Source organism: Ranitomeya variabilis, chromosome 2 (assembly GCF_051348905.1).
Source record: "Ranitomeya variabilis isolate aRanVar5 chromosome 2, aRanVar5.hap1, whole genome shotgun sequence".
In the NCBI taxonomy this organism is placed as follows: domain Eukaryota; kingdom Metazoa; phylum Chordata; class Amphibia; order Anura; family Dendrobatidae; genus Ranitomeya; species Ranitomeya variabilis.
In genome coordinates, this window is record NC_135233.1 from 717,233,430 (window position 1) to 717,254,250 (window position 20,821).

The window sequence follows — 20,821 nt, forward strand, 5'->3', positions numbered from 1 at the left end:
AAACAAGAACATACCTTATTAATCACCATCCAATAACCCCAGTACTTTACATCCTTCCGAAAATTCACAAGGATCTTCATAATCCTCCTGGCCGTCCCATAGTGGCATCCACTAACTCTATTCTTAATCAGCTGTCAATTTTTATTGAGAAAGTCCTCACCCCATATGCTCGTTCCACAAGGTCCTACATCCTAGACACTGGTGATTTTCTCAATAAAATCTGTAACATCAATAATGTCCCTCCTGCAAGTACTTTATGTACCCTTGATGTAAATAGTTTATATACATCCATCCAACATGACAGGGGTATAGAGGCAGTGGCACTGACCCTCCGTAGATCCAACATTGACAATGACTCACAAAACCTATGTATCGATCTACTCAACCTCGTTTTGAGGGAAAACTTTTTCATGTTCGAAGATAATTTCTTCCTACAGACCTACGGGACCGCCATGGGGTCCAATGTGGCCCCGGCGTACGCAAATATATACATGGATCATTTTGAACATACACATGTCTATTCAAACCCCATCTTCCAGCAAAATGCCCTGACATGGTACAGATACATAGACGACATCTTCTGCATCTGGAGAGGGGATCAAACCAGCCTACATGAGTTTTTCAACACCATCAATACAGCTAGACCGGAGTTGACATTTATCTTGGTACATCACCAAGAGGAGATTTCTTTTTTAGACACCAAAGTCCTAAAGGATATATCTGGAAATTTGAGTACAGACCTATACATTAAACCAACAGATTGTAACAGTTTATTGTTGTACAACAGCTGCCACCCCAAATCGACCAGGGATAGCCTCCCTAGATCACAATTCAAGAGGGTCACGTGGATTGTTTCCAACCCGGAGACCAGGAACATTAGAGTGAGTGAAATGGCCGACAAATTTAAGGCACGTAATTATCCAACTGAGCTCCTCGAGTTGGAAGCTTCCAGGGCCTTAGTCAACACTGATAATACAGCCACAGCCACACACAAGAATCCCAGACTTCCTTTTGTTCATAACCGTCACCCTACCATGCGTAGAATCCACAACCTTATTTGTGGACACTGGCCCCTCTTGACAAAGGCCTACCCACAAATCCAAATTTTTAAAGATCCTCCTCTAATGAGTATGAGACGACCACAGAATGTAAGAAACAAAGTGGTGCGGGCTGACTTGGGTACGTCCAAAATACCTACACCCAGGACCTTAACAGGACAAAGGAGGGTAGGCACATTCCCTTGTTTAAATTGCAGGTGTTGCTCCAACATTATCAAGGGTAGTGAAATACTACATCCCTGCACAGGTAAAGCTTTCCCCATTAAAGAATATTACACGTGTGATTCAAATTTTGTGGTGTATATCATCAAGTGTCCGTGTGGATTACTCTATGTAGGCGAGACCACCCAAGCTATTAAGGATAGGATCTCAAGCCATAAATCCACCATAAGGTGCAATAAGATCTGGTTGCCTCTTCCCCTACATTTTAAAGAAGCACAACATAGTGTCGCTCAACTAAGATTTCAAATCATAGAAAAAGTTCATCGCCCGAGGAGGGGGGGTAATCACGTCCAGTTGTTAAAACAGAGAGAGACATACTGGATTTATACGCTTGATACACTCCACCCTAGAGGTCTAAACAGGGAACTTGAATGGCTTATCTAACCAAGCATTTATTTTCCGTAGGCGAATTGACCCACCGCACTTGTAGACAGGATGGTAAGACCTCTACCCCTTAATATTTTTCAATATTTTTCAATATTTTTCAAGTTTCATTTTTTCAATTTTTTTCATTTTTTTAATTTTTTTTAAATTTTTTTTCATTTTTTTCACATTGTTTTTCATTTTTTTTCATTATTTTCAATTTTTTTCAATTTTTTTTCTATTTATTTTGATTATTTTTTTATTTTTTCATTTATTTATAGAACCCCCTTTTTATTCATTTCATTCATTTTTTTCGTTCATTTCATCATTTCATCATTTTCATCTTTTTTTCAATTTTATTCATTTCATTTTTTTCGTGCATTTCATTTCATCATTTCAATTTTTTTCATTTTTTCATTCATTTCATTCCTTTTGCCCATTTTTATTTCCTTCAACTCAAGGTTTTCTTTTCAGCCTGAATAATCATGTTTAGTTTGGACTCCTACTTCCGTATGTTTATGACGTCATGGCATGGATATTGTTTTGCATTATGTTATACAGTGATATGTGCTTGTTTCTTCCAACTAAGCGAACTGAGCCACTATTATACTCTGCTACAACATAGTAGTACTTCTAGGGCACATAACTATTCATATCCCTCTGACTAACGGTTCCTATTAGGCCCCGTAGTAATGCACCAGTTACTAACATTACGCTTCCTTTTTTTACTACACACAACGCAGATAGGGAGGCGCTTCCAGTGCGCAGGCGCTGAGTGGGTGCGTCTGTACTGCCGCTGCACAGCCTGTGTTGGCGCCGGTCCTCTCGCCCAGCTCTGCGCAAGTGCCGGCTGTGCCCCCACTGCGCAGGCGCACATCACCGGGACATTCACTCCATGTTCAGCACAAGCGCCGGCGTCCACATTAATTCCGGTCACATGACCGGTTAGAGCGCTATTTAGAGCAGCATCATGTAGCTGCTTACACCACCGCTTTCTCAGCCAAGACACTGTCGGTGTCGGCGTCTCCCACCTCTCCACCAACGCGGACTCCAGGCCCTCGGTGTGCACTCTCCTTGGCGCTGGATGTGAGGCAACGGATCCATCTCAGATAAGTCCCACACACATATGTACCGATTTTGATACAACCATGTATCTTTACAGATCGGAGCAGACTCCTCCACTCTAAGTGGATCTACAAAACTGGGAGCCGATTTGCTCCTATAAACAAAACCTTTCACTCTATCTGCCCAGGACCCTACGGTATAAATAAGGCATATAGTCAAATATTAAGGTAGTACCACCCTTTACATGTAACTCTGTAACTTCATCTAACACCCAGGAGCTATATATATATTCAATTGTATTTCTGTTGCAGCTAACCTAATTTGTGTCAGATGTCCCAGAAGCTTATATACACTGTCCCTGTTAAGCACATATTGGACTAAAGGCCGTACTCCATCAATTTTGGTAAATACTTCCTCCTTCTTGGATATATACGTTTAAACCCGCATGTACCACCCACTACGTTACGCCCATAGACTTTTTGGTCTATATACACTTAAACATGGTGGTCTCAAATTCGGGGGTATTAAATGCATTAGCTGATACAATAAAATGTAACAAAACATATATATATATTTTTGTATCTCATGTTCTCCTATCACTCTTGAACAGGGAATTACTGTGCCTCCTCCCCCCATGATTAGAGTAGAACAATTTTATCTCCCATGACGTTATACAAACAACCACAAAGGGTATGTGTATCCGTTTTTACCTCCTGTATCAGACCATCTCTAGTCTTTTCTCAGATCTATACTCAACCCTCGGCCAAAACCAGGCCTCGTCTGTCGGCCCATTATCTAACGTAGGCCTACAGAACTGTGTAGTTGTCTACCTGCTTGCCTACTATTTATATATGCCTGACATGTGTTCTTTATAAATGTACATTATGTATATTGCTCTTGTAGCGGTTTATTGTATATACTGTATAGTTGAGCACTGTATATATTATGTGTTCACACATTCTCTTTCTCTATTTTGTTACAGCATTTATTTTGTGACCAAGGCCACGGGGTGGCCGAAACGTTATAATACTATTGCCCTGTTGTTTCGTCTTCACTTTGAATAAAATTTTCACGTTAGCAACAATGAACAAGATGAGTGCGGTGATTTGATTTTCTCTCCATTACGAAGAGGGCCCTTGGCTCCGTTCACCTGCACCATCGAAACTCCACCTATAGTCGAGTGCTAGCTCTTCGTCTCTTCCAGGACTTGACTGTACGGCGGACAGGTATGGGATATTGTCATTTTTTATTTTGGATTTTTTACAGAAGAGCGAGGGCTTCGCTTGGAATGAGAGTGTAATAAAGAAAACCTGTGTGTTTAATTATTTCATTAAAAGACTTTATTCTTCATGTGTGTATAATTTTTAACCCTTTCAAACTCTTGGATTAGTAATGAATAGGTGTCTTATTGACACTTCTCCATTATTAAAGGGGCTTAATGTCCCCGTACAATAGCAAGGTGACATTAACCCCTTATTACCCCATATGCCACTGCTACAGGGCAATGGGAAGAGAGAGGCTAAGTGCCAGAATTGCCACATCTTACAGATGCGCCTTTTCTGGGGAGGCTGGGGGAAGATGTTCTTAGCTGGCGGGGGGGGGGGGAGGCAATAACCATGGTCCCTCTCTAGGCTATTAAAATTTGCCCTCAGTCACTGGCTTTCCCTCTGTGGGGGAGAAAATTGCAAGGGAGCCCATGCCAATTTTTTACGTGAATTATCCTTTAATTTAACACCTACAGCTCCAAAATTTTACACACACACTTACTACTAACATTATTAGCGAGGGACATATAAAAAACAGACGAATATGCAATGGTTTGCTGTATGTAAACCATGTCTCATATCCTGTCAGGTTTTGTAATGATTTTACAGATGCCGACAATTTAAGTATCGACTATTCTGCTATGTAGCTCTGTATGAAATATAAATATATATATATATATATATATATATATATATATATATATATATATATATATACACATTGTTTTGTTTTCACAAATATTTGAGGCCATGGATCCATTATATGTCCATTTTGCAAGCCGGTGAGAAAATCTCGCCATACGGATGTCAAATGGATGCTTACATGTGAGAAAATCGCATCTTCGCATTGCACACGGATGACATACGGATCACTGGTCAGGGAAAATTTCTGCGATTCTCATCCGTGTAAAACGAACCGATTTTTTTATACGTTGTGTTTGACTCCAGCCTTAGAGATAGAATCACTTCCAGTGTTTGCCTGATAGGAAGTGTATCTGTGCACACGATATGTCTGAGTGTACCCTAATGCCGCAATTCATTAAGACTGGCGTTTTGTACACCAGTGAAAGGCCCCGTTCACACATATGGTATTTGGTCAGTTTTTTACCTCAGCATTTGTAAGCCAAAACCAGGAGTGTAATAATCAGAGTAAAAGTATAATGAAAACACGTCACTTCTGTATTTATCACCCACTCCTGGTTTTGGATTGCAAATACTGAGATAACTTACTGACCAAATACTGATCGTGCGAACGTGACCTTAATGAAGTGAAGGCACAGCCGGAGTATGATGCACAAAATTCACTAAAATGCATCCGCCTATAATGATCTTGGTGCATCTTAAAACTGACATGCACCTGCAGCGCCCCAGAGTCCTGGTCGTTGCAGTACTGTGGCTCCGCCACTATGGGGAGCTATGGTGCGTCCGATGGCACTGAAGGAGTTCATCTGACCAGGTATCACAGACACCAATACATTTCACAGCCGGGCCTCCGGGGGGAGCTAAGGGTTCTATTCATTAAGCCACTCCCCACCATAGTGGGTAAACTGGGGGTCAGGCAGGAAGTTAGTTAGAGAAAGCTGACTGGATTGGACGAAGCAACACCTAGTGGCAGAGGGTGTTGTGGAGGAAGAGACAGTAGGGTCTCTGTCAGGGGTGGGATCCTGACAGAGGCTTGGCATTGAAAAGAACGTAACGGGTCCGCGCCAGCTCCGGGAAGCGGCGGGACCCAAGAAAGGACTAGAAGCGAGATAGATTGTGCTGAGTGAGAAACGGGATCAAGCAATAGGAGAAATACCAGTAGGAGTCGTGCTGTAAGATCGAAGCAACATCCTACTGAGGCGCACTACCGGTGGCCGGAACGCCGAGGGAGTAGAATAACATTCAGCTTCAAGCAATACTCCAAACAGCGGCAGGGCAGTCAGTCTCAGGTGGGCTCTCTAACTCAAATCACCTATGAAGTCTTGGGAGGCAATTGCGGGAGAGGGGCGTCTCTAGGGTCCCGGAAGAACTCCAGGCCTATCCGACAAACGGGTGCCGTTCTAACTGTAACATCAGGAAGGGACGGAAGATTAGCAGAACATCATCTAATCGAGTTGTGAGGGAACATCAGAAACAGACACAACAGTTGTGGGGTACTTTCCGTAAGCACAGCAGGGAAGGACTACAACACATAGCGCTAGGGGGAAGGCACAGATTTCCTCCTGTGAAGAGAACTCTGGAAGTGCCATTGGACTGGCCGGACTTGCGCAGCCTGGTGAACCGTATTCTGGACTGAGGGCTCAGAGATCTTCAGTAAAGAGGTAAAGAGACTGCAACCTGGTGTCCTCGTTATTTACCGTGACCTGCACCCCACAACTGCACCGTTACAACACCACTTATTTCACCGGACGTCCCCCACTGACAGACAGGGCCACAGGTCTAGCCACCGTGACAACCCCAGAGCAGAGACTCAGAGGCCCGGCTCCGGGTACCCCTCGGCCCTGCGGCGGTGTGGGGGCGCTCCAGAACTTGGCGTCACGAACAGGATCTACTTAAGCCTGAAGAATCAGGTCATGTGTGCCTTGGAACTGTGATTTACTGTACTTTATTGCAAAGACTGTGGATTGTCACTTGCCGCCAAAAGTTCGCGCCAAAACCGCCGCCATTACAGCGCTAAGGAGAGCGCAGGAGAAGAAGAAGGGCGTGGAAGTGGGCGTGAACAAGCTGGAGCGCGAAAGACAATGGCCGCCCAGTCTAAATATCTCGGCCCCTTGAGGACGTGTCCGTCAGCAGCCGAGATCCGCCTCCTGATCCTCAATGGTGGCCAGAGACAGAGAAAACGAAACCGCCCACGAAGGAGAGAGCGGGAAAAGGACCAGGAAGAAGAATTCAGCGACATGGAGGACGCCATGGCCAGCCGCCCGGAGCCAGAGCGTGGGGTCGGAGCCGAGGACTCCCCCAGCTACCCGGAGAGGCACCGCAGCCAGACCTCCACAGTTGACGATGACCTCCTGCAGACCGGAGCGGACGGGCTGATCCATCAACCCCGGCGGATGCAGCTGAGCACTGAGGCCGGGTGGAAGAAGACCATCATCGGGAGCCTCGCCAGACGTCTGTCGGCAGCCTCGTCTGGTCTGGAGCAAGAAAGAAGTTCCAGCGCTCCGAAGCCAGAAAGCAAGGCCCTGCCGGAAAGCGAGGTACTGCAAGCAGAGATGACAGCGTCGCAGCACAAGGCCCTGCAACCAGCGCTACAGGCCGCAGTGGAGACGGAGCAGACCGGCACCGGAGGGACCGCATCTGAAGCAGGTATGAAGGACGACCCTGCCCTGACGACCGACACCACTCCAGCGACTGCTAGTGCCACAGCTGCTGACTCCGTTCCAGTGACTGATCTTGCAGCAGCCGCTACCTCTGCTGCAGCAAATGCCCCTACTCAAGCTGCGCAGACCTCCATCGCTGCGCATGATTTAACTGTGCATGAGAGACGGATTAACGGCGTGTGTCCAGCACTAGGTGCAACCCTGGACTTCACCCTTCCCGGGCCAAGAGGGGTTAAGTGCCAGGTGCAGCCCTGGAAGCCGTTCAACTAAGCCTCGGAAACCTGAAACTGTAAATAGTTAATTGTTTATTTCCTTGCTATTTTGCTGCTAAAACCCGTCCTGGGTTAACTCTTAAAGGGATCCCTTTGTTTACCCGGGATCCCTATTGCTTTTTATTTTTGCTTTCACTTTCGTTTTTGCTTTTTGTTCCACAATGTTATAAGAACTGCCGTAATCATGAACAATGCATGATACAAACTTCTTGTATATAGTTTGCACCTTCTTAAAGGCGCTTCCTACTGGTCTTACTTGGAAACAGACTCTTTGTGAAGATACCACACTGGAACCTTTGCTGAGTAAGGACTGGTAGTCTGAGAAGACATGCTACCTCAGAAAGACTTGATCCCCTCTTAAAGGGGATGCCAAAAGTGTACTTATGAGTGATACTGTTCTAGAACAGTAATGTGAAAGTAAAAATGATAATGTTTACATGTAAAAGTTATATGTATCCAACTGGTTAACTGTAAAGAAATGCTGATAATGTTCCTTAGAAGAAAGATTGAGAGACAGAAGGAAGGTGCAGTAGGCCCCTAGGGGTAGACAGAGTGTCCTGCATAGTCGGAAGTAAGAAAGTATTAATGAAGGTTGATGATATAAGGAAATAGTTAATAATGTTGATAAGAAATGGGGATAGAAGGTAAACCCTGAGTCCTCCATAGAAAGTTAAGAAAGAGTTAGTAATGTGTTACTAAGGACAGAAAGTGAACCCGTAAGGGTTAGTGGGTGAGTCCTTATAGGAGCCAAGTAGAGCCGGCTCAGTGTTCTCAAACTGAAAGTATGTTATGTCCTATACTATGTATAGCAGTTGAAAAGGCAGTAGGTCCTGGCTGAACGGGACGGTCCTGTAACAGAAAGGAGAGGCAGTAGGTCTGGTGCCAATAGGACAGGCGGTCCTGCAGACTCAAAGAAGGAGAATGAAAAAGTTGATATGCCTTATAATGTGATTATAGGAAGGTCTTTAGTGGATACAGAGTGTATGTCCTTAAAGGCAATGTTAAATTATTGTTCAATAATGTTTGCACTTAGTAGAATACCCGGTTGGGTAAGAAAAGTTATTTATAGCATGTTGCTATGTTATTTAACCATGTTTTGTAACGTTCAAGTGTCCTAACCTCCCATAAAGGGAAGCCTGTTCAAGTATACTTATTGTTATTTGCACTCACAAAAATTGTATGTCTTTTTGCTAACCTGTATTGTTTTCTTCCCAGTCCCGGAGTACTGTGTTTAACCAGGGGGGAGTGCAGCGCCCCAGAGTCCTGGTCATTGCAGTACTGTGGCTTCGCCACTATGGGGAGCTATGGTGCGTCCGATGGCACTGAAGGAGTTCATCTGACCAGGTATCACAGACACCAATACATTTCACAGCCGGGCCTCCGGGGGGAGCTAAGGGTTCTATTCATTAGGCCACTCCCCACCAAAGTGGGTAAACTGGGGGTCAGGCAAGAAGTTAGTTAGAGAAAGCTGACTGGATTGGACGAAGCAACACCTAGTGGCAGAGGGTGTTGTGGAGGAAGAGACAGTAGGGTCTCTGTCAGGGGTGGGATCCTGACAGAGGCTTGGCATTGAAAAGAACGTAACGGGTCAGCGCCAGCTCCGGGAAGCGGCGGGACCCAAGAAAGGACTAGAAGCGAGATAGATTGTGCTGAGTGAGAAACGGGATCAAGCAATAGGAGAAATACCAGTAGGAGTCGTGCTGTAAGATCGAAGCAACAGTTGCAGTAGGCCCCTAGGGGTAGACAGAGTGTCCTGCATAGTCGGAAGTAAGAAAGTATTAATGAAGGTTGATGATATAAGGAAATAGTTAATAATGTTGATAAGAAATGGGGATAGAAGGTAAACCCTGAGTCCTCCATAGAAAGTTAAGAAAGAGTTAGTAATGTGTTACTAAGGACAGAAAGTGAACCCGTAAGGGTTAGTGGGTGAGTCCTTATAGGAGCCAAGTAGAGCCGGCTCAGTGTTCTCAAACTGAAAGTATGTTATGTCCTATACTATGTATAGCAGTTGAAAAGGCAGTAGGTCCTGGCTGAACGGGACGGTCCTGTAACAGAAAGGAGAGGCAGTAGGTCTGGTGCCAATAGGACAGGCGGTCCTGCAGACTCAAAGAAGGAGAATGAAAAAGTTGATATGCCTTATAATGTGATTATAGGAAGGTCTTTAGTGGATACAGAGTGTATGTCCTTAAAGGCAATGTTAAATTATTGTTCAATAATGTTTGCACTTAGTAGAATACCCGGTTGGGTAAGAAAAGTTATTTATAGCATGTTGCTATGTTATTTAACCATGTTTTGTAACGTTCAAGTGTCCTAACCTCCCATAAAGGGAAGCCTGTTCAAGTATACTTATTGTTATTTGCACTCACAAAAATTGTATGTCTTTTTGCTAACCTGTATTGTTTTCTTCCCAGTCCCGGAGTACTGTGTTTAACCAGGGGGGAGTGCAGCGCCCCAGAGTCCTGGTCATTGCAGTACTGTGGCTTCGCCACTATGGGGAGCTATGGTGCGTCCGATGGCACTGAAGGAGTTCATCTGACCAGGTATCACAGACACCAATACATTTCACAGCCGGGCCTCCGGGGGGAGCTAAGGGTTCTATTCATTAGGCCACTCCCCACCAAAGTGGGTAAACTGGGGGTCAGGCAAGAAGTTAGTTAGAGAAAGCTGACTGGATTGGACGAAGCAACACCTAGTGGCAGAGGGTGTTGTGGAGGAAGAGACAGTAGGGTCTCTGTCAGGGGTGGGATCCTGACAGAGGCTTGGCATTGAAAAGAACGTAACGGGTCAGCGCCAGCTCCGGGAAGCGGCGGGACCCAAGAAAGGACTAGAAGCGAGATAGATTGTGCTGAGTGAGAAACGGGATCAAGCAATAGGAGAAATACCAGTAGGAGTCGTGCTGTAAGATCGAAGCAACATCCTACTGAGGCGCACTACCGGTGGCCGGAACGCCGAGGGAGTAGAATAACATTCAGCTTCAAGCAATACTCCAAACAGCGGCAGGGCAGTCAGTCTCAGGCGGGCTGTCTAACTCAAATCACCTATGAAGTCTTGGGAGGCAATTGCGGGAGAGGGGCGTCTCTAGGGTCCCGGAAGAACTCCAGGCCTATCCGACAAACGGGTGCCTTTCTAACTGTAACATCAGGAAGGGACGGAAGATTAGCAGAACATCATCTAATCGAGTTGTGAGGGAACATCAGAAACAGACACAACAGTTGTGGGGTACTTTCCGTAAGCACAGCAGGGAAGGACTACAACACATAGCGCTAGGGGGAAGGCACAGATTTCCTCCTGTGAAGAGAACTCTGGAAGTGCCATTGGACCGGCCGGACTTGCGCAGCCTGGTGAACCGTATTCTGGACTGAGGGCTCAGAGATCTTCAGTAAAGAGGTAAAGAGACTGCAACCTGGTGTCCTCGTTATTTACCGCGACCTGCACCCCACAACTGCACCGTTACAACACCACTTATTTCACCGGACGTCCCCCACTGACAGACAGGGCCACGGACCGGGTCTAGCCACCGTGACAACCCCAGAGCAGAGACTCAGAGGCCCGGCTCCGGGTACCCCTCAGCCCTGCGGCAGTGTGGGGGCGCTCCACACCTTTGCCAGAAATATTAGTCAATGAAGGGACTGGTGCATGACACTGGTATTGGTGAAGTCTCACGGGGGATAGCCACTGACTGACCCCCACCTGAAAAATAAACCAATTAAAATAAAACCAGGACAACAAATTCTTTTTGGAATAATTATGCCCACAGCAGCCTTTATTTAAAGCAACAAACATAAAAAACATTCAAGAATAAAATAACATTAAACGCTGGGAGTTGTCCTTGAAGCTTCCAAAATCTGGTGATTAACAAATATATAAAGTCAACACAAATCATCCCTGATTTTACTCCCAGCCATTACCCCATTGGCTCGGGAGCACCATAACCACAAGGGTTCCAATTTTCCCCTCAAACATTCTGGGGATTCGACAACCTTGCTGACTTCCCCACCCCATTTCACCAGATCCAAAACATATTAAATGCCAAAAAGGAGGAAACGATTTGCCCATAGATCCCCCGTACTAATTTCCAACTAACTTCAAGGACTCCGCCAACCTCCACAATGCGGGCCTTTGAACACCTAAAAGGACCGAGGCCCCACCACACCAAACAGCTATGGCCCTTTCAATGCCTTTCTGAAAGCCAAGTGCCCAAATGTCACTGCCCACACCATTCAAATGAACCCCAACAGCCAACCAAAAATCGTGCACCCTTTTACCAACTCAAAGTGCCTCACTGCCACATCCCCATTCCTCAAAACGAATGCAGAGACTGCCCTATTGACCTTACTCCTGGCTTTGTTAATTTTGGCCACCGACCTCGCATTCCGCCAACATAGTCGCGGCACAAACTTAGACCACACAGAGGTAATCCTGGAGTATGACAACCACAGCCGCAACAAGTCATACATAATATCCTTTACCAACTGCCTGAAAGCCCGGACCCCCAAATCATTGCCGCCCACATGCAACACCAAAATGTCCGGGGCCCTGTCCAACTGAGCGCTGCCATGAATTTCACACAACACCCGATTCCAAGTCATCCCAACCAAGAAAACCAAACTGTATACCTTCCTTCCTCACATCAGATTGCAAAGTTCCTCAATGGACATACAAATGGCTGAAAATCCACACAAGCAATGGGGTGGAACCTGGAAAAACAAAAAAGAAAACACAAGGCTCTAAGAATCCAAAAGGGGGGAAAGACGGTTAAACAAAAACTCTCACAAACTAAAGCTTGAAAGCACCCCCTCCGGCCTAACATAACCATCATAACACCTCGACCGCCATCTCCCAATATGCTGTACCGCTGCAGCTCTGAGCCCTCCTAATGCTGCCTTCGTCGCCGCCAAATATGAAATGAATGAGGCGCAAAAAGAGATTCATCCAAACCCAGCCTGCGCACACCCTTTCTAAATATAGCAGTGAACTGGTACCTGGACAAAAAGGACCCACCCACATGACATAATAAAGGACCAACATAGCTGGGCTGCAAGGCACGAAAACGTTGCAAACACTCAACTGGACACATAAACGAACCCTGGATGGGGCCCAAAACGACCCGCTTACTCTTACCCTCTTGCTCTATTTTAGACCTACACAACCAGAACGCCACTCCATTCGTGGTAATCACCATATCCTTGGCCAAAAGGTCCCCCGACGAGCTTTTACTCGGCGCCACTAACTCACTGACCCTCAGAGCCCCAAAAAATGCGAGAGAAAAGGCCAACCTAAAAAGACAGATTTCGAAAAATGAACTGCAAATCAATCCCAAGATCCCCCCTGCCTTTCCAACAGGCCAAAGGAAACGGGACGCCTAGCATCGCCATGACTCCTAACTCTATGAAAACCCCTGACAGCCTGTTTCACCAGGAACAGTTTGGTCAGATCAGGTTGCCCTCGCATTCTAAAACCAAATGCCAGGGCAGCCATCAGCCGCAAAACTTTTGCAGAAGACCAACCCTCCGCCAAACCACTACCCAGCCATGAAAGCAATACTCCCACCTGATGCTCTACAGACAGCAGGCCTACGCTCGCAGACAACAAACCCTCCCACGAATACCAAACTGCCTGGTAAGCCACCCAGGTCTTAGGAGCCAAAGAAGCCCTGATCAACAATTCCGCAGCACTGAGACCACACTCCAAAGCACTTCTGTGCATTCCAGCCCCAAAACCTCCGACTCCGGAGACAGCACACGAAAACGGTCCCACTGTGAATGAGAAAGAGAATCAGCAGTAGCATTCTTGATCCCTGGCACATGAGACACCATCTCATAAGAATTCAAAGACAAATAAACCAGTACCAGCTGACAAAGCACTTGCATCACCTGAGGCGACGATGCCGTAAGGCTGTCAATCACACACACACCATATTGTCACAATTGAAATGCACAGGCCTATCCTGAAACTCCCGCTTTCACAAGTGAACAGCCAATAAAATCGGAAAAATCTCCAATAGTGCAATATTCCAGACCAAGCCCGAAGAAAACCAAGCCTCCGGCCAACATGCCGCACACTACTGACCCCTGAAATATGCTCCAAAACCAATTCCACCAGATGCAGCTGGGAACTAATCCAAAACCCCATTGTCCACTGTCTCCTCCATGAACATTGAATGACCATTTTACTACTCCAAAAACGTATTCCAAACCGCTAAATCCTCTCTCTGTTCTGCGGAAAGCGGAATAAAGTAATGAGGAGCTGAAACACCCGCAGTGGCACTGGCTAAACTCCGCAAAAAACTCACCTCATCTGGATAATCTAACATGCAAAATTCAGCTTTCCTAAAAGCGACTACAGATCATGCAGAGACAGCTTCCTTAGACGTCGTGCCCTAGCAACCTCCTTCCTCAAATCGATCACTTTTTCCTCGGGCAAACAAAATTCCCATTCAACAGTGTTAATAACAATACCCAAAAAACGTAAAGAAGTAGATGGACCCTCCGCCTTACCTAGAGCCAGCGGCACCCTGAAATGGCCCGAAACTCACTCCAATGTCATCAGAAGTGTCTGACAACACAGTGACCCACCCGGGCCAATGCACAAAAAGTCATCCAAATAATGGATCACAGTGTCAAGACCAGAAACATCCCGACCCACCCATTCCAGAAAAGAACTGAAAGCCTCAAAGTACCCACATGACAATGAACAGCCCAAAGGCAAGCACCAATCTATGAAAATTCCCCTTTCCAATAACAGCCCTACAACTTAGAGCTATCTGGATGCACCGGCAGTAAACAAAAAGCAGAATCAATAACCGTCTTCACCAACAAAGCCCCTTTTTCACACTTTTTGACCAACCAAACTGCCTCATCAAAGTAAGTGTAGACAACAGATCAGAGCTGCGGATCAATTCTGTCGTTCACTGACATGCCCCGGGGATAAGACAGATGATGAATGAGCCAAAACTTATTTGGTTCTTTCTTGGGCACCACCCCAAGGGTGAAACTACCAAATCCTCAAACGGAGGACAACTAAACGGACCCATCATACAACCCAAAGCGACCTCCTTACCCAATTTATCTGAAACTACATCCCCATATATTTCAGCCAACCGGAGGTGCTTAAGCACCCGGGGGATGATAAAAGGAGGGGTAGGGATTGTAAAACTAACTTTAAAGCCTAGTAACAACAATTCTGCTTTCTCCCTATCAGGGTATCTATTTAGATGGGGATTATTCTTTCCAACCTCACAGGAGTCTCCCCATTGAGAATTAGTGCCCCCTGCACTGGGCTTTCCTTTCTTGAAGCATCTGGCAGCCCCATGTGAGGAGCCATTGCAATGGGAAAACCAAAAAAGCAATAGCAAAGGGTATACGAAGTCTGTAAACCACAAAGAAAACAACCCTAAAAATATTCTTTAATCTTGTACATTTAAAAATTCTTAATTATCTAACAAATTTACTACCAACACAAAAAAACCTATAGATTGGAGCTAGGTATTGATACAGTATAAATAGATGCAGGTCTTGATAAAGCCAGGAATCTTAAATAATGGTGACACAGTTCTACTATGACCCTGATCGGTTCCTATTGGGTTGTACCTTCCTGACAGTGGAGGTCGCCACCCTAATTTCGACTTGGCGCCCCCACTTCACGTTGACTGTCCCTCCTGACCCTATAGACCCTATCAACTACCCACGCCCAAATCCCAACACCATGCACGCAAAACCAGACACTTGATCTATCTGACGAATATGTTCAAAATTGACCTCCAGAAGATAGAAGTGATAATACACTTCAGCCACAAAGATAGACTGCAATGGAAGTAAACTTCCTTGTCCACTTTCTATCAGAGGCTGTTCTTGGCTTACCCTCCAGAAAATTTCGGATGTATATATAGCCTGCATAGCTCTCAAAGGCATAGAGGAGGGACAAATAAACCCTCCAGAGAAAAAGGATTATTTTACAAATACGTAAAGTGCTCTTGTGCGTAGAAGCTATACATACTCTAATGCCTCAATTGGCTGCATAGTCAATTCTCAGTGATCAAGCTACAAATGCATAGCATGCTAAAGAGAAACATAATGTTTAATCAGTTCTCTCATGACCACAGCACAGCACATTGCCGTAGTGCAAATATCATAATACACTGTCAGGAAGGTACAGCCCAATAGGAACCGATCAGGGTCACAGTAGGACTGTGTCACCATTATTTAAGATTTCTGGCTTTATCAAGACCTGCACCTCTTTATATCAATACCTAGCTCCAATCTATAGGGTTTTTTTGGTGTTGGCATTAAATTTGTTAGATAATTAAGAATTTTTAATTGTTCAAGATTAAAGAATTTTTTAGGGTTGTTTTCTTTGTGGTTTACAGCCATTGCAATGGGAACAGAGGTAATTAAACTTACAATTGGCTCCAAACTTGCTCTGGCTATCGCTGAACTGCCAGTATAATCATTTTTTTTTAACCTTCGGCCTGCCCCGTCTGACCCCCAGCCCCTGTGGTGCTGGACTGACTGTTGGCGTGGCCGGCAGACCCGCCACCCTGAAAGGAATTACCCGATCTATTGGCTGCCATAATCCTCATCCACAGGCCTATATCTTTTGATATCACCTAATCGCAGGCCTTATCGCCTTCTTCTGCCAAAACTGCTCATCATAGCAGAGCCAAACTTATCCCTATAAATGGAGTCCATGTAAGTTTGAGGGATCAGACGCCACCTACGCTTCTCCTCTACCTCCTTCTGACTATTGTCTTTCTTTCCCTTGTCTAAATTGAATTTTTCCAAAGAAAGCAGGGAAAAAATCTCAACATATTCATCCTTCCAGATCTTTTCCCGGACTTCCTTTTTAAGATGCACCCCAAAGGACCCTCAAAGCACACATAAACCTCCACGTGCGCCCTGTCATCTAAATTAACTCTGCACTTCTTTTCCTTCTCTGTCTGCACTGACACAGAATAAGAAAGTCTATCCAGCCCCTCAAGCGACCTATTCAGCCAAACATACCCTCCAGCTTGCGTACCTATCCAAGCTGCTAAATGCCCAGGTGCCACCACTCCCCTTTCCAGACGGGTAAGCAAATCCCACACTTTGGACAAAACCTCCCTTACACTCCCGCTAATCAGATCCTCTGTATCACCAACCCTCCCCCCAGGGGCCTACGTCAACCTTCTGACTATCCCTTAAAACAGGGGACAACAAAATCTCTGGAGATGGACAAGACACAGAGTAATACTCACCAGGCTGCAAGGGGGCTGTGACCCCTCCAGCTGGAAAAGTGGAATCCAGATGTCCGTCCGATGTGCTGTTCCCGCTCCTCAAGCCATCCAGAGGCCCCAGATAGAACCCCAGCGTCCCAGAGGTTCCTGACATCACGGGAAGATGATCCAGAAAATAGAAGGAAGATCCCAACCGATGCCCTGCATCAGCAAGCTGTGCCTGCGCTGGTGGACCCGCAGCACATGGCTTGCTGTCCGAAACCCCCGGCAGCCAGGGAGAAGATGTTACCTGAGCCCCACTAGGTGCAGGAGAGACCCCTGCTGCAGATAAAGAAAAGGCCAGCACCCCCAGGCCTGAATGGATGCCACCCACCGCTGCCCCATCTCCTCGCACCGAAGTGTCCCTCCATGGTGCAGAAGCAGGCCACCCAGCTGGGATCTCACCACGGCAACCCCCGTGACATCACCTCTCCCAAAAGGCCCGACGCGCGTTGACTCCACCCCCACACTGCCGTATGATGAAGGCCAAGACGACGACGCTGGACCCCGCCTGGCATTCAGATTCCTCCCAGACCGGGGCCTGCTGGTGTGAGATCTGACTGGCACTCGGCCTGAAGGGTCCCTAGAGGGGCTCCTCTGCCTCTGCTTGGTCTGGGGAATAGCATCCTGTGACAGCCTCTCCGGAGGCCTCACCCGACGAGGATGCCTCTCACAGGAGGGGGGCTCCCCAGCAGAACCCGCCATCCCTCCGATGATACCGGCTACCTGCCTCTCTAGCCAGCCATGGGGCTGCGAAGATGCCGCAGACCTCAGGCTCTCCAAGATCCAGTCCACGTCGGCCATGGTGAGTGAAGGATGTGGGGAGAACCCATCGTGACCCTGGAGAGCAAGAAGTGACAAACCCCTCCCAATCCCTGCCATATAACCGGCCCCACCAATCCCCACCCACTCATGAATATCCACTACCTTCCTCAACCTTTGTCATGCCGGCCTCCGCCCATGCTGGGGGGGGAGGTGCGGCTTTGCTCCGGCCTTTTCTATATTTCTGTCATAATTTATGCCACTGTAGAAGCATGAACACCAAAAGTTTCAAGATGCTTTAGAACAGAATTCTGGTGAAAATAAATACCTTGATGAATTAGGGCCTATGTGTCTGGAATATGTGTTCCAAATGTCTACTAGATTACAAGGACAAATGTATACAGTACAGTACTTCTCTTTACTATGATGATGCAGTTTTACGGCCATGATTATTGAAAAAAAATTATGCGAGAATCTTTTTTTTTCTGTAGCAATGGCTTTATTACTGCATCCATGTATATATATAGTAACTAGATGGTGGCCCGATTCTAGCGCATCGGGTATTCTAGAATATGTATGTAGTTTATTTATGAAGTTTTCAGAATAATGTAATTTATACACAGGATTTGGTCAGCCGGGCGCGACCAATTAGCGAAGCGTGGTTCAAATTCCGCTCCAATTCGTGGCCGGACTGCGCCTGTTGCTGATTGTTCACAGCTGGGCGTGACCAATCAGTGAAGCCAGGGCCTGCTTCAGGTTTTTGAGGGTCCCGGGCGAAAGAGTATCAGTGGGCCCCTCTCTTTAACACATACCACTATTCATGATGCAAAGATACAGCCGAGAAATATAGCACAGCCAAGTAGCATACAGCCCTCGTAGTATATAACACAGGCCACGTAGTATATAACACAGCCAATGTAGTATATAGCACAGCCCACCTAGTATATTGCCCAGCCACGTAATATATAGCACAGCCCTGTAGTATATAGCACAGACACGTAATATATTGCACAGCCACGTAATATATTGCACAGCCACATAATACATTGCACAGCCACGTAGTATATAGCACAGAGACATAGTATATAACACAGCCCATGCAGTATATAACACAGGCCACGTAGTATAGAGCACAGCCATGTAGTGTATTGCCCAGCCACGTAGTATATAGTACAGAGACGTAGTATATAACACAGCCCAGGCAGTATATAACACAGCCCATGCAGTATATAACACAGCCCACGTAGTATCTAACACAGCCACGTAGTATATAGCAATGTGAACACCATATCCCTGTTAAAAAAAAGAATTAAAATACAAAATAGTTATATACTCACCTTCTGTCGGCCCCCGGTTCCAGGCGAGGTGTTTAGCGATGCTCCTCACGACGCTCCGGTCCCAAGAATGCATTGCGGTCTCGCGAGATGAGGACGTAGCGGTCTCGCGAGACCGCTACGTCCTCATCTCGCGGGACCGCAATGCATGGACTGGAGCGTTGTGAGGAGCAGCGGGAAAGGCGACGGAAGGTGAGAATATAATGATTTTTCATTTTGTTTATTATTTTTAACATTAGATCTTTTTACTATTGATGCTGCATAGGCAGCATCAATAGTAAAAAGTTGGTCACACAGGGTTAATAGCAGCGTTAACGTACTGCGTTACACCGCGGCATAACGCGGTGTAATGCAGCCATTAACCCTGTGTGAGCGCTGACTGGAGGGGGCACTGACAGAGAGTAGGAAGGGGCGCGACCAATCAGCGACGCAGGATTTCCGTGACAGACAGACAGATGGAAGTGACGATTATATAGTAGATATTCATTAGCAGAACTTACCAGATTTTGGGTAGGTGACAAGAAACACATCACTTTCTCTAACTTCCATATGTTCTATATCATCTACAATTTCAGGTGATGTAATCCGAGTTTCAAAATATACACCTTTATGTTCAAACATTAATCTTTTGAGAGCTTCCTCCATTTCATCTCTGTCCATTGTTGTTTCTTTAAACTAAAATAAAAGACCTAAAAGACATAGAAAAGACAAAAACTAAGAAAATAAACCTAAAAGACATTGGTATACTTTTGTTTAAAATTGTATTAAATATATATTTTATAGAGTAAGCTTTAGGTCAATAGGTCAAGATTCCAAATCCTAGAGTAAAAGCTAGGTTCTTGTAAGAAATTAACAGCTATCACCAGTTCTGTCGAATTGCTGGGGTTCTCAACTGTTTGATCAGATCCAATCTACAAGTTTTCGTGATAACTAGAGATGACAGAGCACTAAAATGTTTGGATGCTCGTTACTGGATCAGAGCAATTTTCCTGTACTTCGTTCTCCTTTGTGTTTATATTTCTTGGAGTATTCCACTGGCTTATCATCAATAGTTGTGGTGGACTTATTCGGGGAGTGAGGTGTTTCCCTCTCTTGGCTGTACTGTTATGAATTGCTTATAGTAGAGTAGAGTAGACATGAGCAAATATGTTTGAAAAATGATCGCCATACATAAATTCAGCACGAATATGGCACATTTGGATTCGTGATCGGAAACATGCACAAAGTTTATAAATCACCCCCCAAAAAAATTTTTTTTAGTACTTTGGCTAGAATAGTGGTGGTGTATAACGAGCGTGGGGCACATGTTTGATGAGGGTAGGGGGTGAGAATAGTTCAGAAAAGCAGCATGCTTGTAAATTTTTTTATCTAAATGTGGCTAGCAAATCAGGGCGCAGGAAACATCCACAATGTCCTGACACAAGGGCTTGTGTCATTGGCTGCTGAAATCACATGTCCCGACCCTCTCTATATAAAGAGCAGACAGGTACGCGGCTGCTGAATTGCCGGCTTTTCTTTTTACTATCTATCTATCTATCTATCTATCTATCTATCTATCTATCTATCTATCTATCTATCTATCTATCTATCTAAAGAGAAAAAAAAGAGAAAAAATTGGAACAGCACCAAATACTACCTTAAATATGTGAAAAGTTTCCCCAACCAGTATTCAAATGTTTTACAAAATAAAAATAGAAAAGGAAAACAGCACGAAAAACTCAAAAAAGTGGACAAGGCTTGAAAAAGGATATTACATCCGAAACGTCGCCACGCCGTTTGGGCAATAAAGTCCACTTTTTTTGAATTTTTCGTGCTGTTTTCCTTTTTTATTTTTATCGATCTATCTATCTATCTATCTATCTATCTATCTATCTATCTATCTATCTATCTAATCTATCTATCTATCTGTGTTTTGGAGAAAATTTCCT

General features: G+C 45.5%; 1 protein-coding gene across 1 annotated transcript in view; it reads right to left on the reverse strand.

Annotated features, from left to right (window-relative positions):
- LOC143807683 (amine sulfotransferase-like) overlaps window positions 1-19,578 on the reverse strand; it is a 269,962-nt gene extending 250,384 nt beyond the window's left edge. Inside the window, exon 1 of the mRNA XM_077289511.1 lies at window positions 19,394-19,578. Within this exon, the coding sequence (XP_077145626.1) occupies window positions 19,394-19,553 (160 nt within the window). The 5' untranslated portion in view covers window positions 19,554-19,578. The remainder of the gene's footprint in view (window positions 1-19,393) is intronic.
- Between the last annotated feature and the right edge of the window lie 1,243 nt (window positions 19,579-20,821).